At 38.7% G+C, this 24942-nt stretch overlaps 3 protein-coding genes across 5 annotated transcripts in view; 1 reads left to right on the top strand and 2 right to left on the bottom strand.

Moving 5' to 3' along the window:
• LOC106138991 (GATA-binding factor A-like) overlaps nt 1-9730 on the top strand; it is a 47093-nt gene extending 37363 nt beyond the window's left edge. For 2 of the 3 annotated variants that reach the window (XM_060954410.1, XM_060954411.1), the window contains 5 exons: nt 2582-2751; nt 4377-4510; nt 5440-5564; nt 5914-6077; nt 6647-6878. In XM_060954410.1, the coding sequence (XP_060810393.1) occupies nt 2582-2751; nt 4377-4510; nt 5440-5564; nt 5914-6077; nt 6647-6841 (788 nt within the window). In that variant the 3' untranslated portion in view covers nt 6842-6878. Of the gene's footprint in view, nt 1-2581; nt 2752-4376; nt 4511-5439; nt 5565-5913; nt 6078-6646; nt 6879-7502 lie in introns of those variants that run through there. The other variant, XM_060954412.1, reaches the window with a different exon arrangement.
• A 101-nt stretch (nt 9731-9831) lies between these two features.
• LOC106138996 (thialysine N-epsilon-acetyltransferase) lies at nt 9832-11905 on the bottom strand. Its single transcript, XM_013340324.2, has 4 exons — nt 11640-11905; nt 11249-11300; nt 10932-11146; nt 9832-10616 (listed from the first exon to the last, which is right to left on the bottom strand). Exons 1-4 carry the CDS (start codon nt 11718-11720, stop codon nt 10431-10433), a joined length of 534 nt encoding a protein of 177 aa, XP_013195778.1. The 5' UTR covers nt 11721-11905; the 3' UTR covers nt 9832-10430.
• Nucleotides 11906-12752: 847 nt separating this feature from the next.
• Nucleotides 12753-23456, bottom strand: LOC106138994 (zinc finger protein 814). Its single transcript, XM_060954409.1, has 9 exons — nt 22707-23456; nt 18924-19046; nt 17857-18089; nt 17322-17441; nt 16897-16997; nt 16455-16654; nt 15823-16076; nt 15405-15482; nt 12753-13909 (listed from the first exon to the last, which is right to left on the bottom strand). The coding sequence occupies exons 1-9, from the start codon at nt 23279-23281 to the stop codon at nt 13830-13832; spliced, it is 1764 nt and encodes a 587-aa protein (XP_060810392.1). The 5' UTR covers nt 23282-23456; the 3' UTR covers nt 12753-13829.
• Between the last annotated feature and the right edge of the window lie 1486 nt (nt 23457-24942).

Below are 24942 nucleotides of genomic sequence, written 5' to 3'. Positions count from 1 at the left end.
CTACTGGATTAGGATCCTGGGTTAGAATCCCCTATGAAGGTTGCGGAGACAAGGCGGGAGTTCGCTCCGCGTAAAAATCTGTATATCCAATCCACGACCGTGGTCATAGGCGCCCATATGTATAACCAAATATATTATTGGTAGTATGAGTGGATTCTTATTTACCTAAAGATTGTTTTAAGCCACGTTCACACTAGACCAACGTAGTTCATGCAAATGTGGGCATCAAATTGGCGCCCAAACAGGCTAGTGACGTCCACTCGTTAGCGTTCATACGTGTACCTATGCAGTACGTCGTGTATGCAGCACAATTCTGTAATCGTCGCCTCTACGACATTGATGTGACTTAGAACTCGTAGCTTGGTGAAACTGCTACTAGGTTTTTAATGTGTTAACCTGAATGTTTACAGAATGCTGAATGTAATGTATAATCGTATTTAAGTACTTTATGTAGGTACTTAACTTAATCGCTTTGCTAACTATCTGCTTCGAAAGGAATATCTTTTGAAACATATGCACAGTACCTAATGTCACTTAACTATATTATCCGAAAAAAATCAAAACTATACGAGAACTATGTAGTCAAAGTGAGTGAAGTGACAAAAGCAGTTGAAATAATAAAGTTATTTGAAAACCCTCACCGTCATTACCATTTGTAGATTCACAGGAAAAGACAGCAAAGTATTAAAATAGCTGAACATTTGTAACAATGTGTTATCGCTGCGTAAACACGGCATGTCGTTATCGGCAGGAGGATAACCGCGACTTCAACATTGACTGTCAGATTATCGTTATAACTATAAATGACAATTAGTTTAATATAACGCAAAAATAACGAGATAATGTTATTGTGGTATAGTAAGAAATACAAATTATAATATAGGTATATTTTAAGACTAAATAATGTAGGTATAGATATAATGTTGTAAGTTTAAGACTTATATTAGGTACTAAGAAAGAATAATCATATCACTCGTCTCGTCGAAGTTTTTACCATATTTTTACTTACCATATTCTTCTATCTTCAATGTTTAATATGCATTTAACTGTTAAATATTAAGTATACCTACTTATCACTTGTTAATAATCTATTAGTTATCTTATCGATTGGAAAAATTATAATAATTTGTTTGTTTGTTTTTAAAGAAATCTACTTTTGTAACTACTGGATTCCTACCAATTTGTATTGCTATTGTTGTATTTGCATTGAAAATTGTATAACATTTTCTTGGGACACGAATGCCTAAAGCAAGACATTGGATTAGTCTTTCTTTAAATTTTGACAAAGCGTCATTTAGCTTTATTTTATCAGGACTAAACAAATATTAAATGCCAATCGTCAATAACAAAGTGTATTGTTATCGGCCGTGAATCATACCTAGTTATATATAGTACAGATCAGTGAATCAGACCGGCGCTATCATATCAGTGAGCTCACTCCTGTGTCAGGGTGATGCGAGTGATGTGGCATCCATCACTTAATTATTTTGAAAATGAAAGAAAATTGTAAAAAAGTACATATGTGTTAATTCTTAAGTTTCTTAACTTAGCATTATCAATTGTCACGATATTTTGTTACTTTTAAGATCCTAAGTTAAATTTGAGTCTAGGAAAATGGCATTAAACTTAGTGACTAAGTTACATATTTACCTACATTTTTGAATAGAATTTTTAATAAATTTGTAATTTATACGACCAGTAGGTAAAGGTAGAACTATTTAGGTAAATTATCATCTTACTATTATCAGCTTACTAGTAGTTAGGGTACATAATAAAATTTAATTTGAGAACTCGAAGCTATAGCAATTGGGTTGGGGTATTACGTACTAAACACAATTATCGTTGTTCCACATTCTGAGAACTTGCGATAGGCTACATTGTCACCGCGAGATGGCGGCTATTTCTCATTAAACTTTATTCATTTAACTCAGCACCTCCTGGCCGTTATCCGCTCTAGTACTTAATGCCTATTTTGATAAAGTGCTTTATTTATACTTCTAATAAAAGCATAACTTACAATGAGAAGAAAAAAAAGCTCAATAAGCTTAAATAAAAAAGCATGAGAACATAATAAACATCGGTTATTTCAAAATAATCATACTTGCGTTTTTCCCTTTCCAGTCGTTCACGTAAATAGTTATAAGTACACATACTAGTGGACGAACGCCGCTCCGTAAAATGAAAAACCACCATCTTTCCCGAACCTGCAGGAATATCGAGAAATCCTCTCAGACACAGACCACATAAAGACCACGCGCCAAATTTAAACTAGACGCAGCGGTTTGGGCTGCGCGTTAATGTCATTCAGTCATACACTTTCTTCGTTTATATGTTTTAGATTAGGGTTTAGTTTCATTAGATTCATGTTTTACACTTATATCTCTGAGTTACATTTGCTTTTTCCATTGAATCAATCTTTTAAAATTTAGTCTTAGGTAAGTAGTTAGGTACTTAAATATTATTAAATTTCTTTGAAGCCTAAAGGTAGCAAGATGCCACTAAAAGGGGATTTTAATGAGAATTAGTTAGGTTTATCGAATAAGTCTAGCTAGGAATAGTTTTGAATATGCTTGGCGCACAGATGGCGTCCTCGAAGCGTACGACGAGGGCCGCGAGTGCGTCAACTGCGGCGCCAACAACACGCCGCTGTGGCGCCGCGACGCCACGGGCCACTACCTGTGCAACGCCTGCGGCCTCTACCACAAGATCAACGGCGTCAACCGACCGCTCGTTAAGCCCAGCAAGCGGCTGGTGAGTGCGAGTACACTTAGTAATGCCTCTGTCTTGCGACAGGTGCCGATGCGGAGCTCCTCACTCGCTTCTATAAGGACGGCAGCGTGCAGAGATGGATGAGTGTCGAGGGCATGGCCCGGGGCATGAAAAAGGTGAGTCGGTGGCGTGTAGAATATAGTGCATGGCTTCCTTTCTCCTTCTGCACGCTTGGGTCACGGGCGCTTTGGAGTGTGCTAGGGAACTACACGCTACCGCTCCTTGCACTCATGCTCCGAGATACCTTTTGTTTATTAGGAGATAGCTAATAGGTCGGCAATTGCATTTATGGATCTAATAAAGCATTAATCAATTGACGGGATTGAAGTCGGGAGATAAAGGCCGGCGCAAGCCACTTAACTAGCAGTGTGCGTTGGTTACTGTCGTGTTTTGTTCGCGAGTGCTGTCTGTCGACGGCGTTATCTGGACAGTGCGGGTGCGAGGGAGACAAAGTCCGACCAATGGCGAGCGGCCCCGCCTCGTGGGCCGTTTCCCGGCCTCGAGCACATTAACGCCGCATGCGCCTCATTATTTATCGTCTCTTGTCCAGTAGCGTCGGCAGTAGAATGTAGATTGTTGTCTGTCTTATGTATGTAATACCGCACGCATGGCTTGTTTAGTTTGTTTTGGTGGTGGTAGTTTTATTTGGGTTTTCAAATCATTGTCGCGGTGGCTTCTTATTGCTGCAGTGCAGCTTCTTCTGCACTGACGCTTTGGTAGCGGTAGTAAACTTAGTTTTAAGTAATTTATTTGACGTCAACCAATTTTATGAAATATGTAAATACCAATTTTAATAAATTATTAAGTGATATGAAGTATCCTATAATAATGAATAAAAATTTTGAATTTGAATTTGTGAATTATTACTAGGTATTATTACTATTATATGTTCTCATTATTTCTAAATACTGCACGAAAAGAACACATAGGTACTTACTTAAATGAATTTATGGAAAATTACTTTTAGTATTATGAAAGTTTACCATTGTAATCTGTTGAATGGAGCAGTTTCTGGGTGTCAGATTGAAAGATTTGTTGATTAATTGATAATTGATAATGACTTATTTATGTTCCGAGGCTTTAGAATAGAATAGAATAGAAAAGATTTATTTTCAAAATTGGATACAAGGTATCACTTATTGACGTCACATAACTTAAATCTAATTATAACTACTACCGCTTCCAAAGCGCATGTGTAGAAGAAGCGGCGGAACAAACTACACTGCAGCATTTTCATAGGACTTTCGAAAACATATCGATACTAGTTTACTATAGATATGGTAGTTTCAATATTGGAGGTTCAATAGTATCGATGGGCCTATTGGTATTAGATGATGACCGATAGTCAAACTATCCAAAGTTCGGCAATACTAATCACAACACTTATAAAGTACCACCAAAAATACGATAAACGGTTAATAATTTGATCATGTCAGTGATGCCTACTTTATAATGTTGTGAAGAGCTGTGTTTGACAAAGTTTTAACAACCTGTGAAGCGATTCAGCAAAGTTTTGGCATCCACAAGCCAAAAGACCTCCATACCTTCTGAGACTTTCCATACTGTGAACACAATTTATGTTAATATTAATCGTTCTGCTATATCAGTCAGCGGCTCGGCGTCACGGTCAATGCTGCACCAACTGCGGGTCTCGCAACACCACGCTGTGGCGGCGCAACAACGACGGCGAGCCCGTCTGCAACGCCTGCGGGCTCTACTACAAGCTGCACGGCATCAACAGGTAACAACAACATGTGCCGGTGACGTCACACCGCCACAACGACGGCGAGCCCGTCTGCAACGCCTGCGGGCTGTACTACAAGCTGCACGGCATCAACAGGTAACAACAACATGTGCCGGTGACGTCACACCGCAACAACGACGGCGAGCCCGTCTGCAACGCCTGCGGGCTCTACTACAAGCTGCACGGCATCAACAGGTAACAACAACATGTGCCGGTGACGTCACACCGCAACAACGACGGCGAGCCCGTCTGCAACGCCTGCGGGCTGTACTACAAGCTGCACGGCATCAACAGGTAACAACAACATGTGCCGGTGACGTCACACCGCAACAACGACGGCGAGCCCGTCTGCAACGCCTGCGGGCTGTACTACAAGCTGCACGGCATCAACAGGTAACAACAACATGTGCCGGTGACGTCACACCGCAACAACGACGGCGAGCCCGTCTGCAACGCCTGCGGGCTCTACTACAAGCTGCACGGCATCAACAGGTAACAACAACATGTGCCGGTGACGTCACACCGCAACAACGACGGCGAGCCCGTCTGCAACGCCTGCGGGCTGTACTACAAGCTGCACGGCATCAACAGGTAACAACAACATGTGCCGGTGACGTCACACCGCAACAACGACGGCGAGCCCGTCTGCAACGCCTGCGGGCTCTACTACAAGCTGCACGGCATCAACAGGTAACAACAACATGTGCCGGTGACGTCACACCGCAACAACGACGGCGAGCCCGTCTGCAACGCCTGCGGGCTGTACTACAAGCTGCACGGCATCAACAGGTAACAACAACATGTGCCGGTGACGTCACACAATTACTGGTCATGTGGGGATATCATCAGCAAGGTATACAAAACAACAAAAATCAATAATGTATTTTAACAACATAAATAAATAAGTAGTTACGTTTAATTTTCAGGCCACTGGCGATGAGAAAAGACGGTATTCAGACCAGAAAGAGGAAGCCCAAGAAGTCTGGCAGCGGCCCCAAGCCGCCTCAGGACCCCTCCAAAAAAGACGGACACAGTTCACCCGGTACTGATGGTATGACAAACAACATACATAAATAAAATAACTCCTCTTTCCCAACATACCTACTAGTACTAATAAACAGAGCCAAGTCTTGAAAAAAAATTGAATACCATCATTCAGCTTTGGGTTTTATGATAGAATTAAGATTCAAATAGTGAAAAGTTACTAGCCCATTGCCAAATAATCCCAAGTTCATAAGCCTATCCCTTAATCTCCTTTTACGACATCCATGAGAACGAGATGGAGTGGTCTTATCCTTTTTTATTGATACCGGGAACCAAACAGCTTTGTGTAAATTTCAGATGCTATGTCTAGGGAGATGATGGCATTAGAAATCTTTAAATAAAAAATCATCTTTCAGAGAGCAAGCCGAGTATAACAGAAGTGCCCCTGCCCTTGACGTCCATGTCGAGCCACAGCACCCACGGCCACAGCGCCAAGCACAGGGCGGACGCGCTGCCGCATGCGCACGCGACGCCTGACAGCTCGCCGCTCGCCCACAACTCGCACCATTCACATTCCCAGGTAACTTGACATAAACTGTCAATACATATAATAATGAGGCAGAAAAATCTTGTGTCTGTACGTTATATATTTTTATTTTTCCAAAAAACTGAAAGGGGGCAATTAAAGAGTTAAAGAAACCATAAAACAATTTTTGGTATTTTTGTCAGTCTGTCTGGTACGTTATAACTTCGAAACTATTTTCATAAGTGTTTTACATATAATTAGGAGCGTTATCAAAACTTTGTTTCGTGGAAATCGGTTAAGGGAAAGAGAAGTTATGGTCGATATGAAAAAAAAAATATTACTTCGAGTACTGCTTCAAAAGTTTTAAACACAGTTGAATACCTACATAAACGTATTTATAAGAATTTTAATAAAATAACACATTTAAAGTGGACCTTATAAATTATGTGAACAATACGTCGTACCAGTGTGTTGCTAAAACTTGAGACTTAGGTACCTACCTATCTTTTCACACCGATATACTATGTCTGTCTTAGTTAGCACGTTAAATCGATATGATACTCTTAAAATATACGATTGTAAACCTCGCCAGCGCTAATCTTGCCTCCATTGGATTGTTTCAGCAGCAGGCGGTACAAGGCCAGCACGGGCAGTACGGGCTGCCCGTGGGCGCGACCTCGCCGCTGTTCCCGAACCCGTCGCTCTTCAACATCAAGAGCGAGCCCAGCCCCGCCGCCGGCTACGACTACAATCAACACTACCAACAACAACACTACCTGCATGCGCTACAGGTGAGGTCCTACAGTTGTCAACACTGAGCTCTACAACATCAAGAGCGAGCCCAGCCCCGCCGCCGGCTACGACTACAATCAACACTACCAACAACAACACTACCTGCATGCGCTACAGGTGAGGTCCTACAGTTGTCAACACTGAGCTCTACAACATCAAGAGCGAGCCCAGCCCCGCCGCCGGCTACGACTACAATCAACACTACCAACAACAACACTACCTGCATGCGCTACAGGTGAGGTCCTACAGTTGTCAACACTGAGCTCTACAACATCGAGAGGCTAGGATTACAACCTACACTACCTGCCTGCGCTAAGATGAGGTTTTCGGACATGATTGTGTTTTCATCTATCCGTTTGTTCCGCCGCTTCTTCTACACATGCGCTTTGGAAGCGGTAGTAGTTATAATTAGATTTAAGTTATGTGACGTCAATAAGTGATACCTTGTATCCAATTTTGAAAATAAATCTCTTCTATTCTATTCTATCTATCTTTCAGTCTAGTTGCCAAACAACACTCACCTTTGGCTTGTAGGTGAGATGCAAGAGTAAGTTTCTAAACATTGATTCGTGTTAAAGTCACATTTAATAGAAGGTTGTTGGAAATACTTGCACATATATATCTAGAAATATAATCAATATAAATAAAAGCAGACAAACAAGTCTTGATAAAAATGTATCCTTTCAGTATGGTCTCTCCAATGGCGAAGAAGAGGAAGGCAGCGGCTTCCTTCACCAGCGCAACGTGACGGCGCACGCGAAACTCATGGCTTCTACGTAGCAACCACTCCAGGCGTGGTAGGCTATGAACTGTTCCGGTGCGAACAAGGCGAGTAACCCCATCTGCCGGAGTACCGTGCACATTGCCATTACGGCTCAATAGATGGCGTTACTTACCACAAAACACACCATCTTTTGGAGATATTGTGAAGTGTGAATGTATGAAAATGTATTTTTAATTACAAAAATACCTACAGTATTAGGTAAGTATGGATTTAACTTATGGTTAATGTGAAAACGCTGTTTACTTATATAACTTTGCATACACATTAGAATGTATAATACTTAAATGCAGTGAAAAAGTATTCGACATTAAGTAAATTAAATAATGCAATTCCGCTGTAGGAAGACTGTGACCTTGCCTATTTAGGAAAAGCGACTTATAACTTAGAATTAAGTATAATTGTTATTAATTTAGCTAGCCATGATAATTAGACTGAAATGTGTCAGCTAAGTAGGTAAGATTACTCACAAATATGTATTAAATCATGGTTACTCGTACTTCTTCGTATAAATAATAAAGTTTTCTGGCATATATTATTATGACATCCTGAAATGTTATTACAAGTCTTTTCAATTTTTATATGATTTTGATATGCGCCATTTAGACTCGCTTATCTTCAATTTATTAAACGTTTATAAAACAAAATCTAAAATGTATTTTTATACCATACTATCATCATACAATACATATATATTTCGCACTCCAAGCGATTTAAAATAATAAAGGTATTATAGGTGATTCCTACTTAGCCCAGCTTATACATGCCGCGATCACTAGTCCACGACTTATAAGTATAATAAATATATTACTCATAACCTATTATTTATGTAAATATATCTTATTATAATAAAAAATTTTACAAGGTATATAGACTGTATGTACAGTGACATACTTATTAGGTAAAGTCAAATTTAAAGGGAATATTTTGCCCATCAATAATGAATCTCTAAATATAGATCTCGTTCCTATTATATTAGGTGTCAGAAGATTACCCCTTTAGTTTGACGACAACCTGTCTCCTACTGTAATTTTTATAATGTTAAGTTTTAACAGTATTTATAAGTTTTAGATATAGATCAATCTTTGCTTTAAGATCTTTAAAGAGGCCGTTTAATATCGCCGTCATAAAAACGTAGCATAAAAAAGCGATTGTCAAACCTATTGCGATTGCAGCGTTAAGGGTGTATAATATAGTGTTACCTACTATGAAGGACTACAGATGGCGGGTCGCATCACAGCGTAAAATACTTTAAATAGGACATCAGTATACCAATTATTTGAGGATTTGTACGCTGTAACGCGACTTGCGCTCGCCCATACAATGTGCACGTACCTTTACAGTTCACACTATACTGCTTCTGCTTATTAGGTATATTGAGTTTTTACGGCCAAGTGACATTTAGACCTATATAAGTAACCGGCAATAATGACGTTTCGGAACATCTCTGGATCCTTAAATCTGATTGAATGAAATTCAGTCGGGATTTCGCCCAGGACACAGCGCCGGTACTGCGTTGTTGAAGGAGACTGAGAGACTGGTCGACTGAGTATGGAGTAGCTTTAAACCCCGAATGCCAGGCTATCATTGCATTTTTACTCAAATCCTTCTTCTTAATCGATCATCGATAGATTAGCCAATAACTTTATTCGCTTTATTTTTAATATCCGTAAATACGATCATATTTCCTCTTCTCTATCGCGGTTATCATGGCTTCCTATTCCTGAACGTCGTAAGGCCAGAATTCTTAGTTTGTTGTAGGTTCTCCCTAATCAATGATGCTCTTTACCTAAAATCTAAATTCCCAATATCGTTAAGTAAGTACGTAGTTATTTAATTCCAAAAAAATTATAAGCAAAAGCAAAATGGCAGATAGACTTAACTGTTGTCTGTGTAAAATCCTGTTTGGAATTTTAACAATTTAAAAAGTGGAGTTTGTGTCAGCGTCTGCGCAGGCATAATAAATCTAAGATGGTCGGTCTAAGACTAGAAAAATGATAAACGGGAAAGCTGATAGAAACAAAGTCTACACGAGTCTGCATTGACACACAATGTATGTAAGTATGTAGGTTTGATGATAATGATCACAAATAGTGATTCTGAAGTAGGTACCTACACAAGTGGTGACAGGTAGCAATATTCTTTCTATTTAGCCATCGCAACATGACCGATTCTAATACTTAGTCACTTCTCTATGAGACTGTGACGAGATTGTAAATTAAGTAAAATAATATGAGCATTTATAACATGTAAATATAATTGTAATTGAAATAAAACTATTTAGGTTAGCAAGGGGTTCAACATCGACCCTGCACAGATATCACAGTACTTATTGCCTAGACTTGTGAAAACAATATGTACAAAATGTACTATTATTTGTAAAATAAATATTTGAGCACAAATACATTTATTTTATTTTACCCATCAGAAGTTTGTATATTTGGTGATTTGGAAATAGCTCTTGTTCCCTTAGGTTCGTTAAGAGCTCTCACACATTGCAACTTTGTGCGGCAAAACTGTAGTACCTAAATCATTTGTGATCCAGCATTATTGTAAATCTAATTGAAGTTCATTATGTTGTTGGCATAGCTTGGAGTTTCCTTTGGAAGTCTTCAATAAAATTGACCATGAACATTTTTTCTGTCTGTCTGTCTCAGTATTTTGAGTATACCTTTTGCTTCTCACACTTGAAACTTCTCCACTCATGGATATGCCATACTTAAAACTTTTATAATTGTAACAATTTTTATTCAACATAAAAAATAAAGACCTTGTTAACCTATTATTTACAGTATAAAATTTGGAACAAAATGACCTCAAGAATAACTGCCAAATTATTTAGCCGCATCTCCAACAGTACCGTGAGCTGCGGCTCTCAGCTCGGCCCCGCTGAGGCGGTAGTAGCACCAGTGCTCGGAGCTGGTGAGGTCGACGGCGCCGCGGCCGTCGTAGAACGAGCGCGCCGGGTTCCACTCCAAAACGTGGAAGTCTAAGCGGGAGCTGCCAGTTTTGATGGCTTCCTGGAAAATAAGTAACTAATTTTAGTCATAAATCCAAGGGATATCTTTACCACCCCTGAAATGAGTGCGGGATGCGGGACAATGACCTGGACTAAGTAAGTGTTGTTGTTTAGTGAGGATTCTCTCTAGGTCAGGATTACATCAAAATGGATTCAGTGATTCAATGGTGAATGTATTTTTATTTTAAAGACATGCCCACCTTATAAATCTGATTTACCTAAGGGTGTCTAACCACTAAGTAAGGAGAACTATTCAGTTATATACCTATTATGTTAGACCCATTAGGACCAATTCTGCAGCTAATTATTTATTTACCTTAGCAACGGAATTAAACAGCTTCTTGCCAACTCCCTTCTTCCTGGCGGTAGGCCTCACATACAAGTCCTCGAGCATCATGGAGCGGCCCTCCCAGGTGGAATATGTGGGGAAATACAGTGCATATCCGATGATACTCTTCTGGCCAGACGTGGTCTCTGCCACTTTGCAACGGAATGCTGGAGGATTGCTCTCAAAGCCATGGGTTTCCAGCTCTGGAAAATAATATTGTGTTATTACAAATGGGCCAAAGATTTTTAAGGAAAATTATTACTTATAGGTACTATTATAAATATTACTAAAAATGTCGAAATTACCTTTAACACTTAATTTTGGCCCTTCTGGCATTTTTTCAAAATCTGCTAATTCCTGAAAGACAAATTGCCTTTTTGAGAATTTTAATGTAAGTACTAGGTAGGTACTTCTGTACCAAAGAATATACTATATTCTATGTTTGAAGATAGGTTGAAGAGTGTAGTGGCTGCCTATGTTTAGTTATAGTTACCGTGTGATCAGCTTCAGGACTGAGCAAGTCGTCGCAGCGTTTACCCATGGTACTCCGTATAAGACGAGACGGAACCGGTTGGCTCCCAGGTGAATCTATGAAACTAATAACCTGGAAACCTTAAAAGTTCTTACCCATGCCATTCTCTCAATCTCAACCTTTGCTGCTTTTAATAAGTTTTAGTATGTAGTATTGTCACGTACTTGTATCATATCGGCTACAGCCGACATATCTTCTTTAGCAGCATCCCTGATCGTCAAATCTTCATAATTCTTTTCAGACATTGTCGTGATAATTTATACCAAAATGATAGGACAATGTGTATCAAGGCAAACTATGGAAAACATACAAAAATAAAATAGATCTTTTATTTAGTTGTAATTTTTAGGAATGTAGGTGCCAATTTTTTTTTTACATTTTCAATTCATAGCTCTGAATTCATAGCAAAAACGAAAAACACTTGACAGATCAAAAGACTACTTCGACATTGACAGACTTAAGTATTTTTTTGCTCAGCAATCGAATCGATCGAACTTACATACAGCATGACCGAATTTTATATCGAATGTAAAAAAAAAACGATAAAATAAAGAATGAGTTATTTGGCACAAGAAATTATGGAATCTTATATAAAATTCTCGTGTCACAATGTTCGTTTCCGTACTCCTCCGAAACGGCTTGACCGATTGTCATAAAATTTTGTAAGCATGTTGAGTAGGTTTGAGAATCGGTCATCTATTCATACCCCTTATGTAGTGATAAGGGTTGCCCACCCTTAACATTTTTTTTGTAATTTTTAGAAATTTTTATTTTTTTATTATTTCGCGTTAATAAATACATACAAAAAATTTTTTAATAGCCAATTTAATCATTTTTCATCACCGGTCGTTGGTTTCATAATTGATCAATCGTCATTTAATATTATTTTATGGCAAAACAACGTTTGCCGGGTCAGCTAGCACATATACATTATCATTTTTTTATCCAGTTCGTGGTTGACAGAGTCAATAGTCTCGAATAGACGTGGACTTAAAAGACACTCTTAGCTGTTTGGCTCGTATTGAGATACAAATAGAGTCAGGTTGCTAGCCCACTAACTTAAAGAATAATATTAAGTTTATACACCATTCCCTTGTTTGAATTTACAATCTGCTCGGAAATTATTACTGTGTTTCTCATATTCTTATTGATTTTAGCTTCTCACTTTGGCATGCCTACACACTCATGCATGCCAACTTCATTATACATATAGTTTTTCTTTACTTTGATCATCCCCCTGGTTGTTTCGCAGGGGCGTGGGGAACCAAGGGTGTGGGGTCTGCCTGTGGCCAATAGGAGGGGGTAGTCAGGTCAGGTAATAAATATGGTGCGCCTACTGTCTGCCCTCCACAACCTTACCCAAATAAATTATAACTATTGTAAAAAAAATCAGTAACTAAAGTATTAAATAAATTTGTATTTATTTCTTACGTATTGAGTCTGTACATAAGTTATATTTTAAATTAAAAAAAAATCATAAATAACGTTTCCAATAGGTAATGAAAGTAAAATAAGTAGATATACAGTGCAAGTTGTTATATTAATAAAAACAATACGCATTTCAATTTTATTCTGTAAGGTTAAATTTATGAAATATCAATTGCAATTTTTCGACTGGTGGGAGTCTATTTTCTAATTAGACGACAGCTGATCTTAATTCGTACATTGGGCAAATTTATGTATGGTATTTCCGGAAATGACGGCTGACAGAGTGCATTAGTTATTTAAATTATTGAAATTCATTTCACCTTGTTTTAACATAAAAAAGTATGTGAATTAATGTCCGTGCCGTATGGCCCTAACATAGATGTAGACCTAATAATGTAAAGATACGGGCCCAAACATACGTAAATTGGTGAATGATATGGCTGAAAAAATAAAATCAAATTCTCAAGATTTATGAAAAGCGGCGTAAGTAGTAAGCAGTAAGGGGTGCCCTGGGCTAAATACACAATTTTTGCCCTTAAACTCTTCTTCTTTAAATTAGTAGCTTATAATAATAGCCCCTTAAAATTCAACCGAAAAAAGCTGTCGCATACAACATAATAATGAGTCTTACTATAAAAATAAGTTTCGAGTAATTGATTATTAACAAATAGTTTAACTACTATGGTACAGATATATGATAGAATAAATCAATTAATTAATTATTTAATTTCAATATTTACACATTTACTTATAGGTACTTATTTTTATTATATGATGTTATGATCTTTGTGTTGCTAAAAGAAAAGTGCACTTTTTGAGATGAGTATTTCTCAATGAAGTATCGAAAATTAAAAGTATTTTTTCGCTGGCTTTTGTCTGCACTTGGTTTGACTCTAGTTTCAAATTTATATTATCTGTGTGTTGTGTCAATGGAACTCGGATCGCAAGTTGAACTCTGCATAGGCGCTCGACCACGAGGCATTCGTAGGAACCGCTGGCGAGGATGCTGCAAAAGATTTATCGTATACTTCACTATTTTCGTCTGAAGTTTCAGAAATGTCAAGAGACTACTTCATTTGGTGGAACATCATATAATAATTTTTTAATTTTGCGTAATGTCACGGTGTGACATTATATGGGATGCTCAAGCGGGATTTCGAAAGGGAATGGGATGTACTGATCAGGTCTTTTCCTTGCGGTGCATAGCCGAAAAGTTTTTGGCCAAGAGTCAAAAAGTCTATTGCACATTCGTAGATCTGGAAAAGGCCTATGACAGAGTTGAGAGGAATGAATTGTGGTCAGCACTTTCTATGCATGGGGTGAGCAGTCTCTTAATACGAGCACTGAAATCCTTATATGAGGATTCGAGTGCTTGTGTCAGGATAAACGGAGCGCACACTGAGTGGTTTAAGATTGAGAAAGGCGTTAGGCAAGGATGTGTTGCGTCACCGTGGCTGTTCAACCTATTTATGGATAGCTGTTTGACAGATTTGAAAGAGTCTAAAAGTGGATTAAGGATGAATGAGTTACTCGTCAAATGTCTGCTCTATGCCGACGATCAGGTTATACTGGCGTCATCAGCGGAGGAGTTACAGGAGATGGTAAACTGTATGCATGAAGCTTTAAAAGAGAAAGGAATGAAAGTGAACGTAAGTAAAACTAAAACACTGGTTTTTGAAATGGAGAAAGAAATGACAGCATGTAATATTTTGATTGGAGGAGAAAAAGTGGAGCAAGTGAAAGAGTTTGTATATCTAGGATCAAAGTTTACATCAGATGGCAAGTATGATAGTGATATTGAAAGGAGAGTGAACGCGGGGAACATGGTGAATGGAGCTTTGCATGCCTTTATGAGCAGTCAGAAACTATCCAAAAAGGCTCGACTGGCTGTGCACAGGGGCGTGTTGGTCCCGACATTAATGTATGGGAGTGAAAGTTGGGTATGGCAAAAGAAGCATGAAAGCAGAATAAATGCAGTGGAAATGAGAGCGTTAAGGAGTATGATGGGTGTGAAATTGAGTGACAGGATAAGGAACAGCGTGATAAGGGAATGTTGTGATGTGAAAGAAGATGTAGTTACAGGAATAGAAAAGGGTATGTTAAGATGGTTCGGTCATGTGGAGAGGATGAATGAAAGCAGGTTGACTAAGCAGATATACAAGGAGAGTGTGGAGGGAAAGGTCGGAGTGGGAAGACCTAGACGAACGTATCTTGATCAAATTAAGGACGTCCTGGTAAAGGGTCAGGTCAAAAGTACCCGAAACCGCCGAGCTTGTATGAAGAGAGTTATGAATGTGGACGAAGCGAAAGAAGTATGCAGAGATCGTGGCAAGTGGAAAGAGGTAGTCTCTGCCTACCCCTCCGGGAAAGAGGCGTGATTGTATGTATGTATGTATGTATGTCACGGTAATGACTAAATTATGATTATATTCTTCGTCTGCTTCGTAAGAGATAAAGATGTCATATGTGTGTATGTGTTTATTAAAACTAGACAGACTTACATAGGTGAGCGATGAGTTTCTGTGGGGTGACCGTTGTAGCTGTGGAATCCGGACTACGAATGTCCTTAGAATCTCCATCTGTAAATGTAATGGTTTATTTACAATACTACCAAGTTACATAATAATAATTTTGACGGCCTCTGTGGCTCAGCGGTAGTACGCTTGTCTGTGACAACAGAGGTCCCGGGTTCGAATCTCGGCCAGGGCATGATGAGAAAAGAACTTTTTCTGATTGGCCTGGGTCTTGGATGTTTATCTATATAAGTATTTATTATAAAATATAGTATCGCTGAGTTAGTATCTCGTAACACAAGTTTCGAACTTACTTCGAGGCTAACTCAATCAGTGTAATTTGTCCCGTATATATTTATTTATTTTATTTATAATAAATAACTGTAATGTGACGCAAAGCAGTGACCTGCGTTGGCGGGCGGGCGCGCGGCCTGCGCCTTGAGCAGCTTGCTCATGGTGTTGCGCGGCGTGGGCGGCGGGCGCTCCAGCGCGCGGCCGTGCGCGGCGCCCGCGTGCCGCTCCAGCAGGAAGCGCCGCTCGAAGCGCTCCGCGCAGAACGGGCAGCGGAACAGGCGGCGCCGCGCCTGCTCCGCCGCCGCGGCAGAGACAGCCGCGCCCGCGCCGCTCTCGTGCGACTTGCTGTGCGCCAGCAGGTTGTAGCTGCGGACGTTCGCACCGAGTTACACTACCATCTGCTTACCACTGAGGCAAACATCAATCTAATGAAGTGCCTATTGTCGATCGAGAAACTTGCATATTGCCCCATTAGATCAAGATATCAATATAAATTAAAATCATCGAGATTAATGTCTAAAAGATTTCTCAGGTTGTTACAAAATAATTCGAAAAGAAAGGACCAAAATGCAAACCCTGTGGGAACTCCATAAAAAACAACCTGAACATAACTAACTGAAATCTGTACGAACATCAAACATGGTGTGTTGAGAAGAGACCCACAAATTCCAGGTCCAATGCAATCAAATACTTTTGAAGATAATACAAATCACACTAATACTATATAAACTAGCAAACATTTACCGTTCAGAAAACCGTCTGCCACAAACTCCACACTCGTGTCTTTTCTCTCCGCTGTGCACTCTCTTGTGCCGCTTGAGATGAGACCGAGTCATCAATGCCAAGCCACACACATCACAAGAGTGAGGTTTAACACCAGAGTGGGATAGCTTGTGCATCTTGAATGAGGACGTGTGAATGAAGGACTTTCCGCATAAGTCGCACTGGAAAAAACGAAAGATTAAACTAAAATAATAGACAAATGTAGGAAAATTTTTTTAAAAATAGATCATTTATTTCGTTATATAAATCGTACTCGTGCAACAATGGCTGATCGCTAGTAAAAAATAAAAATTCAAAGCATCAAAGCGAAATTAACATAAATTTAATGGAATTTTAGGGTTCTGTGTTTCAAAAAAGAATAGAATTTGAGATTATACTAAAAGATGAAGAAATAAATCAATACCTGATAGTTAAGTTTGCCAGTATGTATATTGTTATGCCTCTGTAAAGCTCCCTTCGACGGAAACAGTTTATTGCACTCTTCACATTTCCAGTCACTGATGCCTGTGGGACAAAACATACAAGCTAATAATTCTTTCGACCTTTTACAACGTAAACATAAAATAGTGAAATACACTAGGATGGGAAATTCACAGTAACAAAAACATAACATTTTAACTTTTCACACAGAAGCACCATCATCATAGTGAGGAGGTATAGCAAAACACATTTACCATTTTTCGCTTCAGATCGTTTACAGACTCTTTGTTTTAATCCAATAAAGTGACATTTTTTATTATAAAGCGTGTGGAGATTCATAAACCAGCTCTAAAATAAGCTGGTATTTTTAAAGCCACCTCATACACAAACGAATGATACAATGTATACCTTTGTGCATGGCGATGTGTATATCACAGGCTCGCTTGTGCTTGTAGTGCGCGCCGCAAACTTCGCAGATGTACGGCGGCTTGGACCCGTCGTGCTTCTGTTTGTGTTGCTCTAGCCGCACTGGAGACAACGCATTTCATTTAAACTAACTGCGGATTGTCAGTTAAGTATATAAGTGTGCATGAAAATGTAGAGGATACCGTGCAAACTAAAATCTAAAACCAAATAAATAGTTGAATTCAAATTGATCTCAAGTCATAATTGTTTACTTCATGTTTGTATGCACTTCAGGCGTTGAAACTAAAAGATGGTTCAATTTCAATTCAAATACTAGAATATAAATACATTATTATTTACATACAAAATGATTTTTTGGGCCTTCAAAAAATTTTTGCCCAGGGCACAAGCCCCAAATTTTCTTACCTACATTCAGTTTTTAAAAACACAATTGATCTTTACATTAAAGACATTTTATTCCTAAAATCCATATCACATCGAAACTGTATAAAAAAAATACAGTTAAAGCAAATCTTACCCAATGATGTATACTTCGCATTACACTGGTCACACTCATGTAAAACCTTGTCACGCTTCTTCTGACCGATGCCTTTAGTCCGCGGTCTCCGGCCAATCAGCACCTTTCTCTTCCGTTTCGTCTCCTCGTTGCTGAGCTCTTCATCCGGTAAGAAGTCACTGTCGCTATCGTTATCAATATCATCGTCCAACGGTTCTACTTTCAAAACTGTCTCAAAACCGTTGCTGAATTCACTGAAAAATAAAAAATCTCATTACTTACTTTTTCTAAACTAGCTTTTATTCGCAGCTTTGTTTGCGTCAATTTAACGCCATCTATAAAACCCAACGAATTTTGTGCCACCTACAAAAGAATACAGACTTTTCGCATCCCTCGGGAACCGTAATTTTTACCGAAATGAAAATGATCCGTGATATTTCAAGAAGCTTAATTCACTAGATAACCAGTGAAGTGGTAAAAAACAAACAAATTCATATTTATAATATTAGTTTGGGATGCCAAAATTTATAAGTATGTTTATTACTCTTACACCACAAAATAAATAGACTAAGATGTGCGAGCAGCATACCTAGCTTTTACATAATAAATAGTAAGGCTACAATTTACATACAAATTCCCATATCACGCATAGTTCCTTATCCTGTCACTCAATATTACACAGATCACAGAGCTCTCATTAGATTACTTTACTATTTTTAATTACACAATATAGGTACATCGTACTAAGTAATAAATATCAGTTAGGCCTACTGTTAATACCTTTGTTATTCTTTTTGGTTTGTATAATTACGCGTATGCAAATTAATCACACCAGACTCACTACTCCCTAAAATACAGGTTCGTTCCTAGCTTAGGGAGCAGAGAATTATAATTCCTATGCATACAAAATTTTTTGTCTAATATTGTCTTGCTGTAAATTGAATTTGAATTTGAATAAATAAATTCATTTAATTTACATACATAACGACACATGTTTCATTCACAATTTAGATTTAACATTTAAATTGACATCATTCATGAAAATTCCGCAATGTAGTTTGTTATTCTGTGTCTATTACATAACATACCCATCATTAGTGTCCTCTTTCTTGATGTCCCTGAGGATGGTGTGCGCAGTCAGCTGGTGCGACGCCTCGGCGACGGCGCCGCCCTCCCCGCACACGCCGCACTCGCTACACTCCCAACTGCCACTGGAAACAAACATTACATTGTTTTATCATCTTATGGCCATAGAAATCCAGTATGTCCATTGTTTGATCTACCATATGGCATTATTGTTATTACTTTTGTGCAGTCTGATCCACTCTTTTAGTGTGGTCGGATCGCCATCATATTAGTACAGTCATTAGGAAAACAGTTGTTAAACTGTCCTGTGAATTTCATTGATAACATAAGGACCACATGGACAGGGATCCCAATGAATAAAAATTATTTAAATGGAATGGTTCCCCTAGGGTATCATATTTTGTTGATCTGACTGGAATAACTCAAAATCTGACAGACCAGTTGAACCTGTGGTAATCACAGAATTTTGAATTCCACTTACAGAAAAGTGTGGTTTCCCACATTTCTAAGTAGGTAAACAACCAAGCAAAAAACTGTGATCAAAATTGGCATATAAAAGCATGTTTTCCAAAAAAAAAAAGAGCTTGCATATAGAAGACCCTATAATTAGGGAACCTCAGAAAAAATAATTACAGGGAACTAACCAACTCCTCTATAAAAAGGGCCCATGGTTAAAAATCATATAACAAATGATCATTCAACTTACTCAATCATCATCCTACTTCAATTGTCCCAAAAGCTAGTATGATTATAATATATGGGTGAATATACGCTATTTGAATTTCAATGGTCTTTAGAAAATGTTTATGTTAAACTTATTATATTATTGTTTTTCTATGTTTAAACAATAAATAACATGGCCTTTTATCTGGCCTTTTATTCAATCACGATAATTGTTTAATTTAAAGCATTATTAGCTTAAAAAGTTAAAAATGTATACTCCTCTGGCCTTCCCATTCATGCATTATAATGATTGAACGGCAATATACTTTAAATACGTATACACAAATATGTTTTTTTTTAATTATTACTAACTGTTATAAATATCGAAACATATTTAATCAAAATACATTGTAAAAATATTTTATAATATAAAAAAAATAAAACTTGTTTTCATGTCATGTTACAAATACGTCACTTCATCTGGCGAAACTCTAAAGAAGAAAAATTTCACTTAAAATCGCCAATTTGTGTTTTGATCTTGAACTGGGCGCGTCGAACAGTGTGAAGTTAGTAGCAAGCTAATGGTCTTGAACAAAACTTAAATAATATTGCGTCAGTTTACGAATGAATTTGGGAGAGCGTGTTTTTGCCACTCGTTGGAGTATTTCCTTTGGTAAGCATATGTTTTCGTATTTTATTGTTGGAAAACTGTTTATTAGCACAATGCAAGGTTTATTGTGTGTAGATGTCATGTGTTACGTCAAACTGTGGTGCGAAAATCGAGTGATGTTTTTTTTGTACGTTAAGTATGATTTTGTCACTACTCTGGCGTCACTTCTGTGGCAAATTTCATGCCAGAGGAAATACATGACCGCCAGAGAAGTGACGAAATTCTGTTTCGTTAAATATCTTAATTAGACGGCTGATTTGGTGTAATGGTTAAGAAGTTGGTCATTACGCTTGAGGTCGCGGGTTCGATCCCCGCACAGTACAAACATTTGTGTGCATGAACATGCCTGTAGTGGGCCATCCGCGGGGATCTCGGCCCGGTACAAGTATTCTGCTACGCAGATGATACGCTTGTGGCCGCCTGGGGACACGAACTTGAAGCGGCAGAAATGATGATTCGTTCGTCGCGTTGGTATGCTAGGGAAAAGGGTAGCCCTGAGCAAAACGGAGGCCATCGCCTTTGGCGGTCGAGGTTGGAAGACTCAGGCCGGTGTGTTCATGATGGTGGATGGGGAGAGGGTACATGTGATGCCACACATCAAATATCTTGGCATTATATTGGACCCACGGTGGAACTACGGGGAGCACTTTAGACAGCTAATTCCCCAATTAGTGAGAACCGCATCGGCACTCAGCCGGCTGCTGCCCAACATTGGTGGGCCTGGTGCTACATGTCGGCGCCTATATGCAGGTGTAACACGCAGCATGGCGGTGTATGAGTCGCCGATATGGGCGGATAGGCTCACTAGAGCCAACAGGGCCTTGCTGCGACGACCACAGCGTGTGGTGGCCATACGTATCTGCAGGGCCTACACCACTGTGGCGTGGGCGGCAGCCTGCGCTCTGGTTGGTACCCCACCCTGGGAACTGGACGCTCTGGCTCAAAAGGAGTTGTTCTGGGAAAGGAGGAGGAGGGCGGAGATGCCTGAATTAGCGGGAGCGGCTGGTGTAAACTTGGCTGTGGTATTGCGGGAGCGATAGAGAACTCCGAATTCAGCCATTGTACTATCGGGGCGCTCCTTCCATCGCTTGACAACTGGTTGGACCGACGCCACGGCCAGGAGACATTCAGGCTGACGCAGGCCACCCTCATGACCGCCTTTGAAATAGGGAACCACTCGCTGCAAAGTGTAGTAGCTGCGATGCTGTGCTGCGAGAGGAAATGGGAAGCAGTGGTTTCCTTCTGCGAGTACGTCATCTCGCAGAAGGAGGCCGCTGAGAGGGCGCGTGAACACGACGATCCGAACGCGCCTCTACACCGTAGTGGTCGCGGGGGGGGGGGGGGGGAGGGACTTTATCGTGCGCGACCGACCCTGGGATGGAAAGGGCGGCCAGCAACTTACTGGTCACCCATTACAGCAAGATTCCCGGCACAGAAGCGCCGGGTAGCCTGAGAGCATCGTGGTGAAATTCCTGCGATCCCATGATGCCCTCAAAATGGCAAGAAGGGCGCACGGAGGGGTTTTAGTGGGTAGGCTGGTTTACTAGGTGCCAGGAGTCCCACACTCTCCCGGGTCAAGACCCGGGGGCTTGTCCGTAAAAAGGATTTCCCCTTCGATAACAAAAAAAAAAGTATAGTAAGTTCAGTATTTGAGTAATAAATATTTAGCTACACAAAAATTGTTGATTCTGATCTGAAAATGAAAGAGTTCATGTATACTGGAGACTGAAACTTTTAAGTTGTTTAAATAACCTCGAGACTGAAAGGTGTATCATTAAATAGTACATACTATTGTTTTGTTTTGTGAAAGAAGAGTATATTTTTTTTTTAGTAAGTTGGTTAAGAATACAGTGCTTTAAATGTTACAAACTTAGAATTTTGTGATTGTTTTATAATAAAAAAACTATTAAAGGGTAATATTTACTGTTAATTTCATCACAGATGAGACTGATAAGCAGAATATACTTCATTCTGTTATTTTAAACGGGCATTGAAAACTTAAGCATTAAAAAACTATTAAAATTAATATAATAATAAGGTTGCATTAAGAAATTGTGAAGACTGAATGTGCCTTATATAATAAAAAATATTCTAATACAATAATTTAAACGTGTTTAATTTAATATAAGTCCCTTTACTCGTCTTATAACAATGGTGTGTCACTTTCCTGGCTCAATTTGTCACTACTCTGCCAGTAGTGTCACTCCTCTGGTAACGCATTTTCCTCTGGTACTTATAAAACACCAAAATATGAGAAATTCTTCTGGCCTCCATCATTAAAACTTTAAAAATAGTGTCAAATAGATAAATTATAAATATTAAATAGAATGGATTAAATTTCCTTCTGGGACACAAAAAAATCAAATAGCGTATATTCACCCATATGTAGGTACAAATTATATCAAAGTAACAAACCTACTTTGCCATTGAAAAAAGTTCGCAAACAACTAACCTCTCCTCATTATTGGGCTTGCTCTCAGATTTTCGTTTACTCAATGCCTTTTTCCGTTTTCCCACTTTCTGCCCTCTCTTCTTTTTGATCACAACAAGAGGTTCATTCTCCGAGTCATCGTTCAAGTCTGCACAAGCTGTATCATTGTCTTGTAGCTCATTCTTCACAGTATCTAATCTAAGTGGTTGTGGCAAGTAAAATAATGGATTCTTACTAATGATAGTCTCAAAAGTTTGTTTTAGCTTTAGGTACTCTATTTCGGCTTCTTCGAGAATATTGACGAGGTCTAGGCACGTTTTGCAAATGTATCTAACGAAATTCTGAGGAAACGGGAATTCCGTGTTGGTGAATTTACTGAGGAAAGCGTGAAGCGAAATGCCAGAGACATTCGTATGGGTGTTGTGAATGTTAAAGTTTTCCTGGCTTCGTTTTACGCAGACCACACACTCAGGTGGCTCCGGCTTTACCAACGGTACCGGCACTTCAACCTCCTTCTTTATTTCTTTATTTTCGTCCCTTTTGGTGCCGTACTGGACCAGTTTATCGTGAGAGTTCATTGCACTTGTTTCGGCCATCTCAATTTAAGAATGTTTACGACACACAACATAGAACACTAAGCAAACTGGTCATTACATATTTATGAATTAGCAAATATAATTACATTTGAAAAACATACATAATAATGTTTATTTCTCGTTTATTTCGAATTCGTAAAAAAATAATACAACAAATAACTCGTAATGATGAACAACCATAGATTTAAGAAAGAATTTTAGTCTGTGGTTCATTGAAGTTTGACAGTGACAGTTATTTTTTTTTAGTACGATATGGCTAATAAATATAATATATATGACCCTTTTATTTTTTAACCAACTTCCAAATTGTATGTAGTAATGTTTTTTGTTGCAGTTTTTATAAATAATAAAGCCAAGCGACATCAACACAGCTGTGTTGGCAACTACTATTTTTATTGCATTTGATCTCAATCTGCTTAATGGTAAGCAAGCCTTAATGGATCCTTGAAGTGGTGCACGCAAACTGAAATAAGGTCAACTAGGCTAATTGCGTCTACGGGGCTATTGCGTCTTTTTTAAGTTATTCGAAAACAGTTCGGTTCAGACTAACTAGTGCTATCTAGTTACATTTGTATAAACTAAAACCTTTACATAAATTACGTCTAGATGGCGTTGTAGTGAACTGACTCAATAATTCGGCCATTTTGTATATCGAATGCGTGTGGACAACTTGTTGCTGGTAGAGGTGAGTGTCAAAATCCTTGTTAATCTTAAGTTTTTCTTAAATTACCGATTTTAATTTATTATGAGTGTGAGGACTAATCAATGGGCTGCTTACACAGGCAGTTATTTTTAATAAAATAGCTTTATTGTAGGAGGTATTGATGTCGCCATTTTTAGGTTAGGATTTATATCTTGGGGTAAATGCATCTCGCCGTTACGAGGTAATTGCGACTGTGGGACGCATTTTCCTCAAAACATAAATCGTCAACCTTTTTGTGCTAGCATTTAATATATAAAAATTGTATTTCAGATAAAGAGTTTATACTTACCATGGTGATTTTGAAATACATGGACATTGACAAATACTTAACTAAATACGATTTTCAAAACTTTATACAACAAAGACTTGTATGGCCATGGCAGAATACTCATTTTAATTTGTCAACCAAGTGTTTCGGATGTGGAGAGCCAACAAACGTTATATCCAGTATGCCCCATCATTTTATTATGAATGAGATAATAGTTCAACATGCACGAGTATTGCTAGCAAGCTCATTTTTCTGGTGTCCTTTTTGTTCCATTTTTACTATTTACGAACATTATCCCGAAGATGAATGCGGGTATTGCCATGCAAATAATTTGATTTGATAATAAGGTAATTTCACTGCATGACATAATCGCCTTTTACGTGTATACAAAATCCTTATTCACATCAATTTTATTTCATTCATTTCAGATTTAAGATATTTATCAAAATGGTACGTAACTACAGAAAAAAAACACAACCTACGTACACTTTAGATACTTTAAATATAGCCGTCAAAGAAGTAAGAGATGGAATTTTAAATTCATATCAAGCTTCAAAACAATATAATATACCGCGGACAACTATAGTAGACAGAGTTAAACTTAGAAGAGGTGTCGTTAAAGAAACTAGAGGCAGGCCAACAGCCATAAATGTCAAATTTGAGAAAAGAATAGCTACCTCGCTCCACATT

Source organism: Amyelois transitella, chromosome 4, assembly GCF_032362555.1.
Source record: "Amyelois transitella isolate CPQ chromosome 4, ilAmyTran1.1, whole genome shotgun sequence".
NCBI classification, from domain to species: Eukaryota; Metazoa; Arthropoda; class Insecta; order Lepidoptera; family Pyralidae; genus Amyelois; species Amyelois transitella.
The sequence above is the reverse complement of the archived record's forward strand: the minus strand, read 5'-3'. Positions and strand labels throughout refer to the sequence as shown.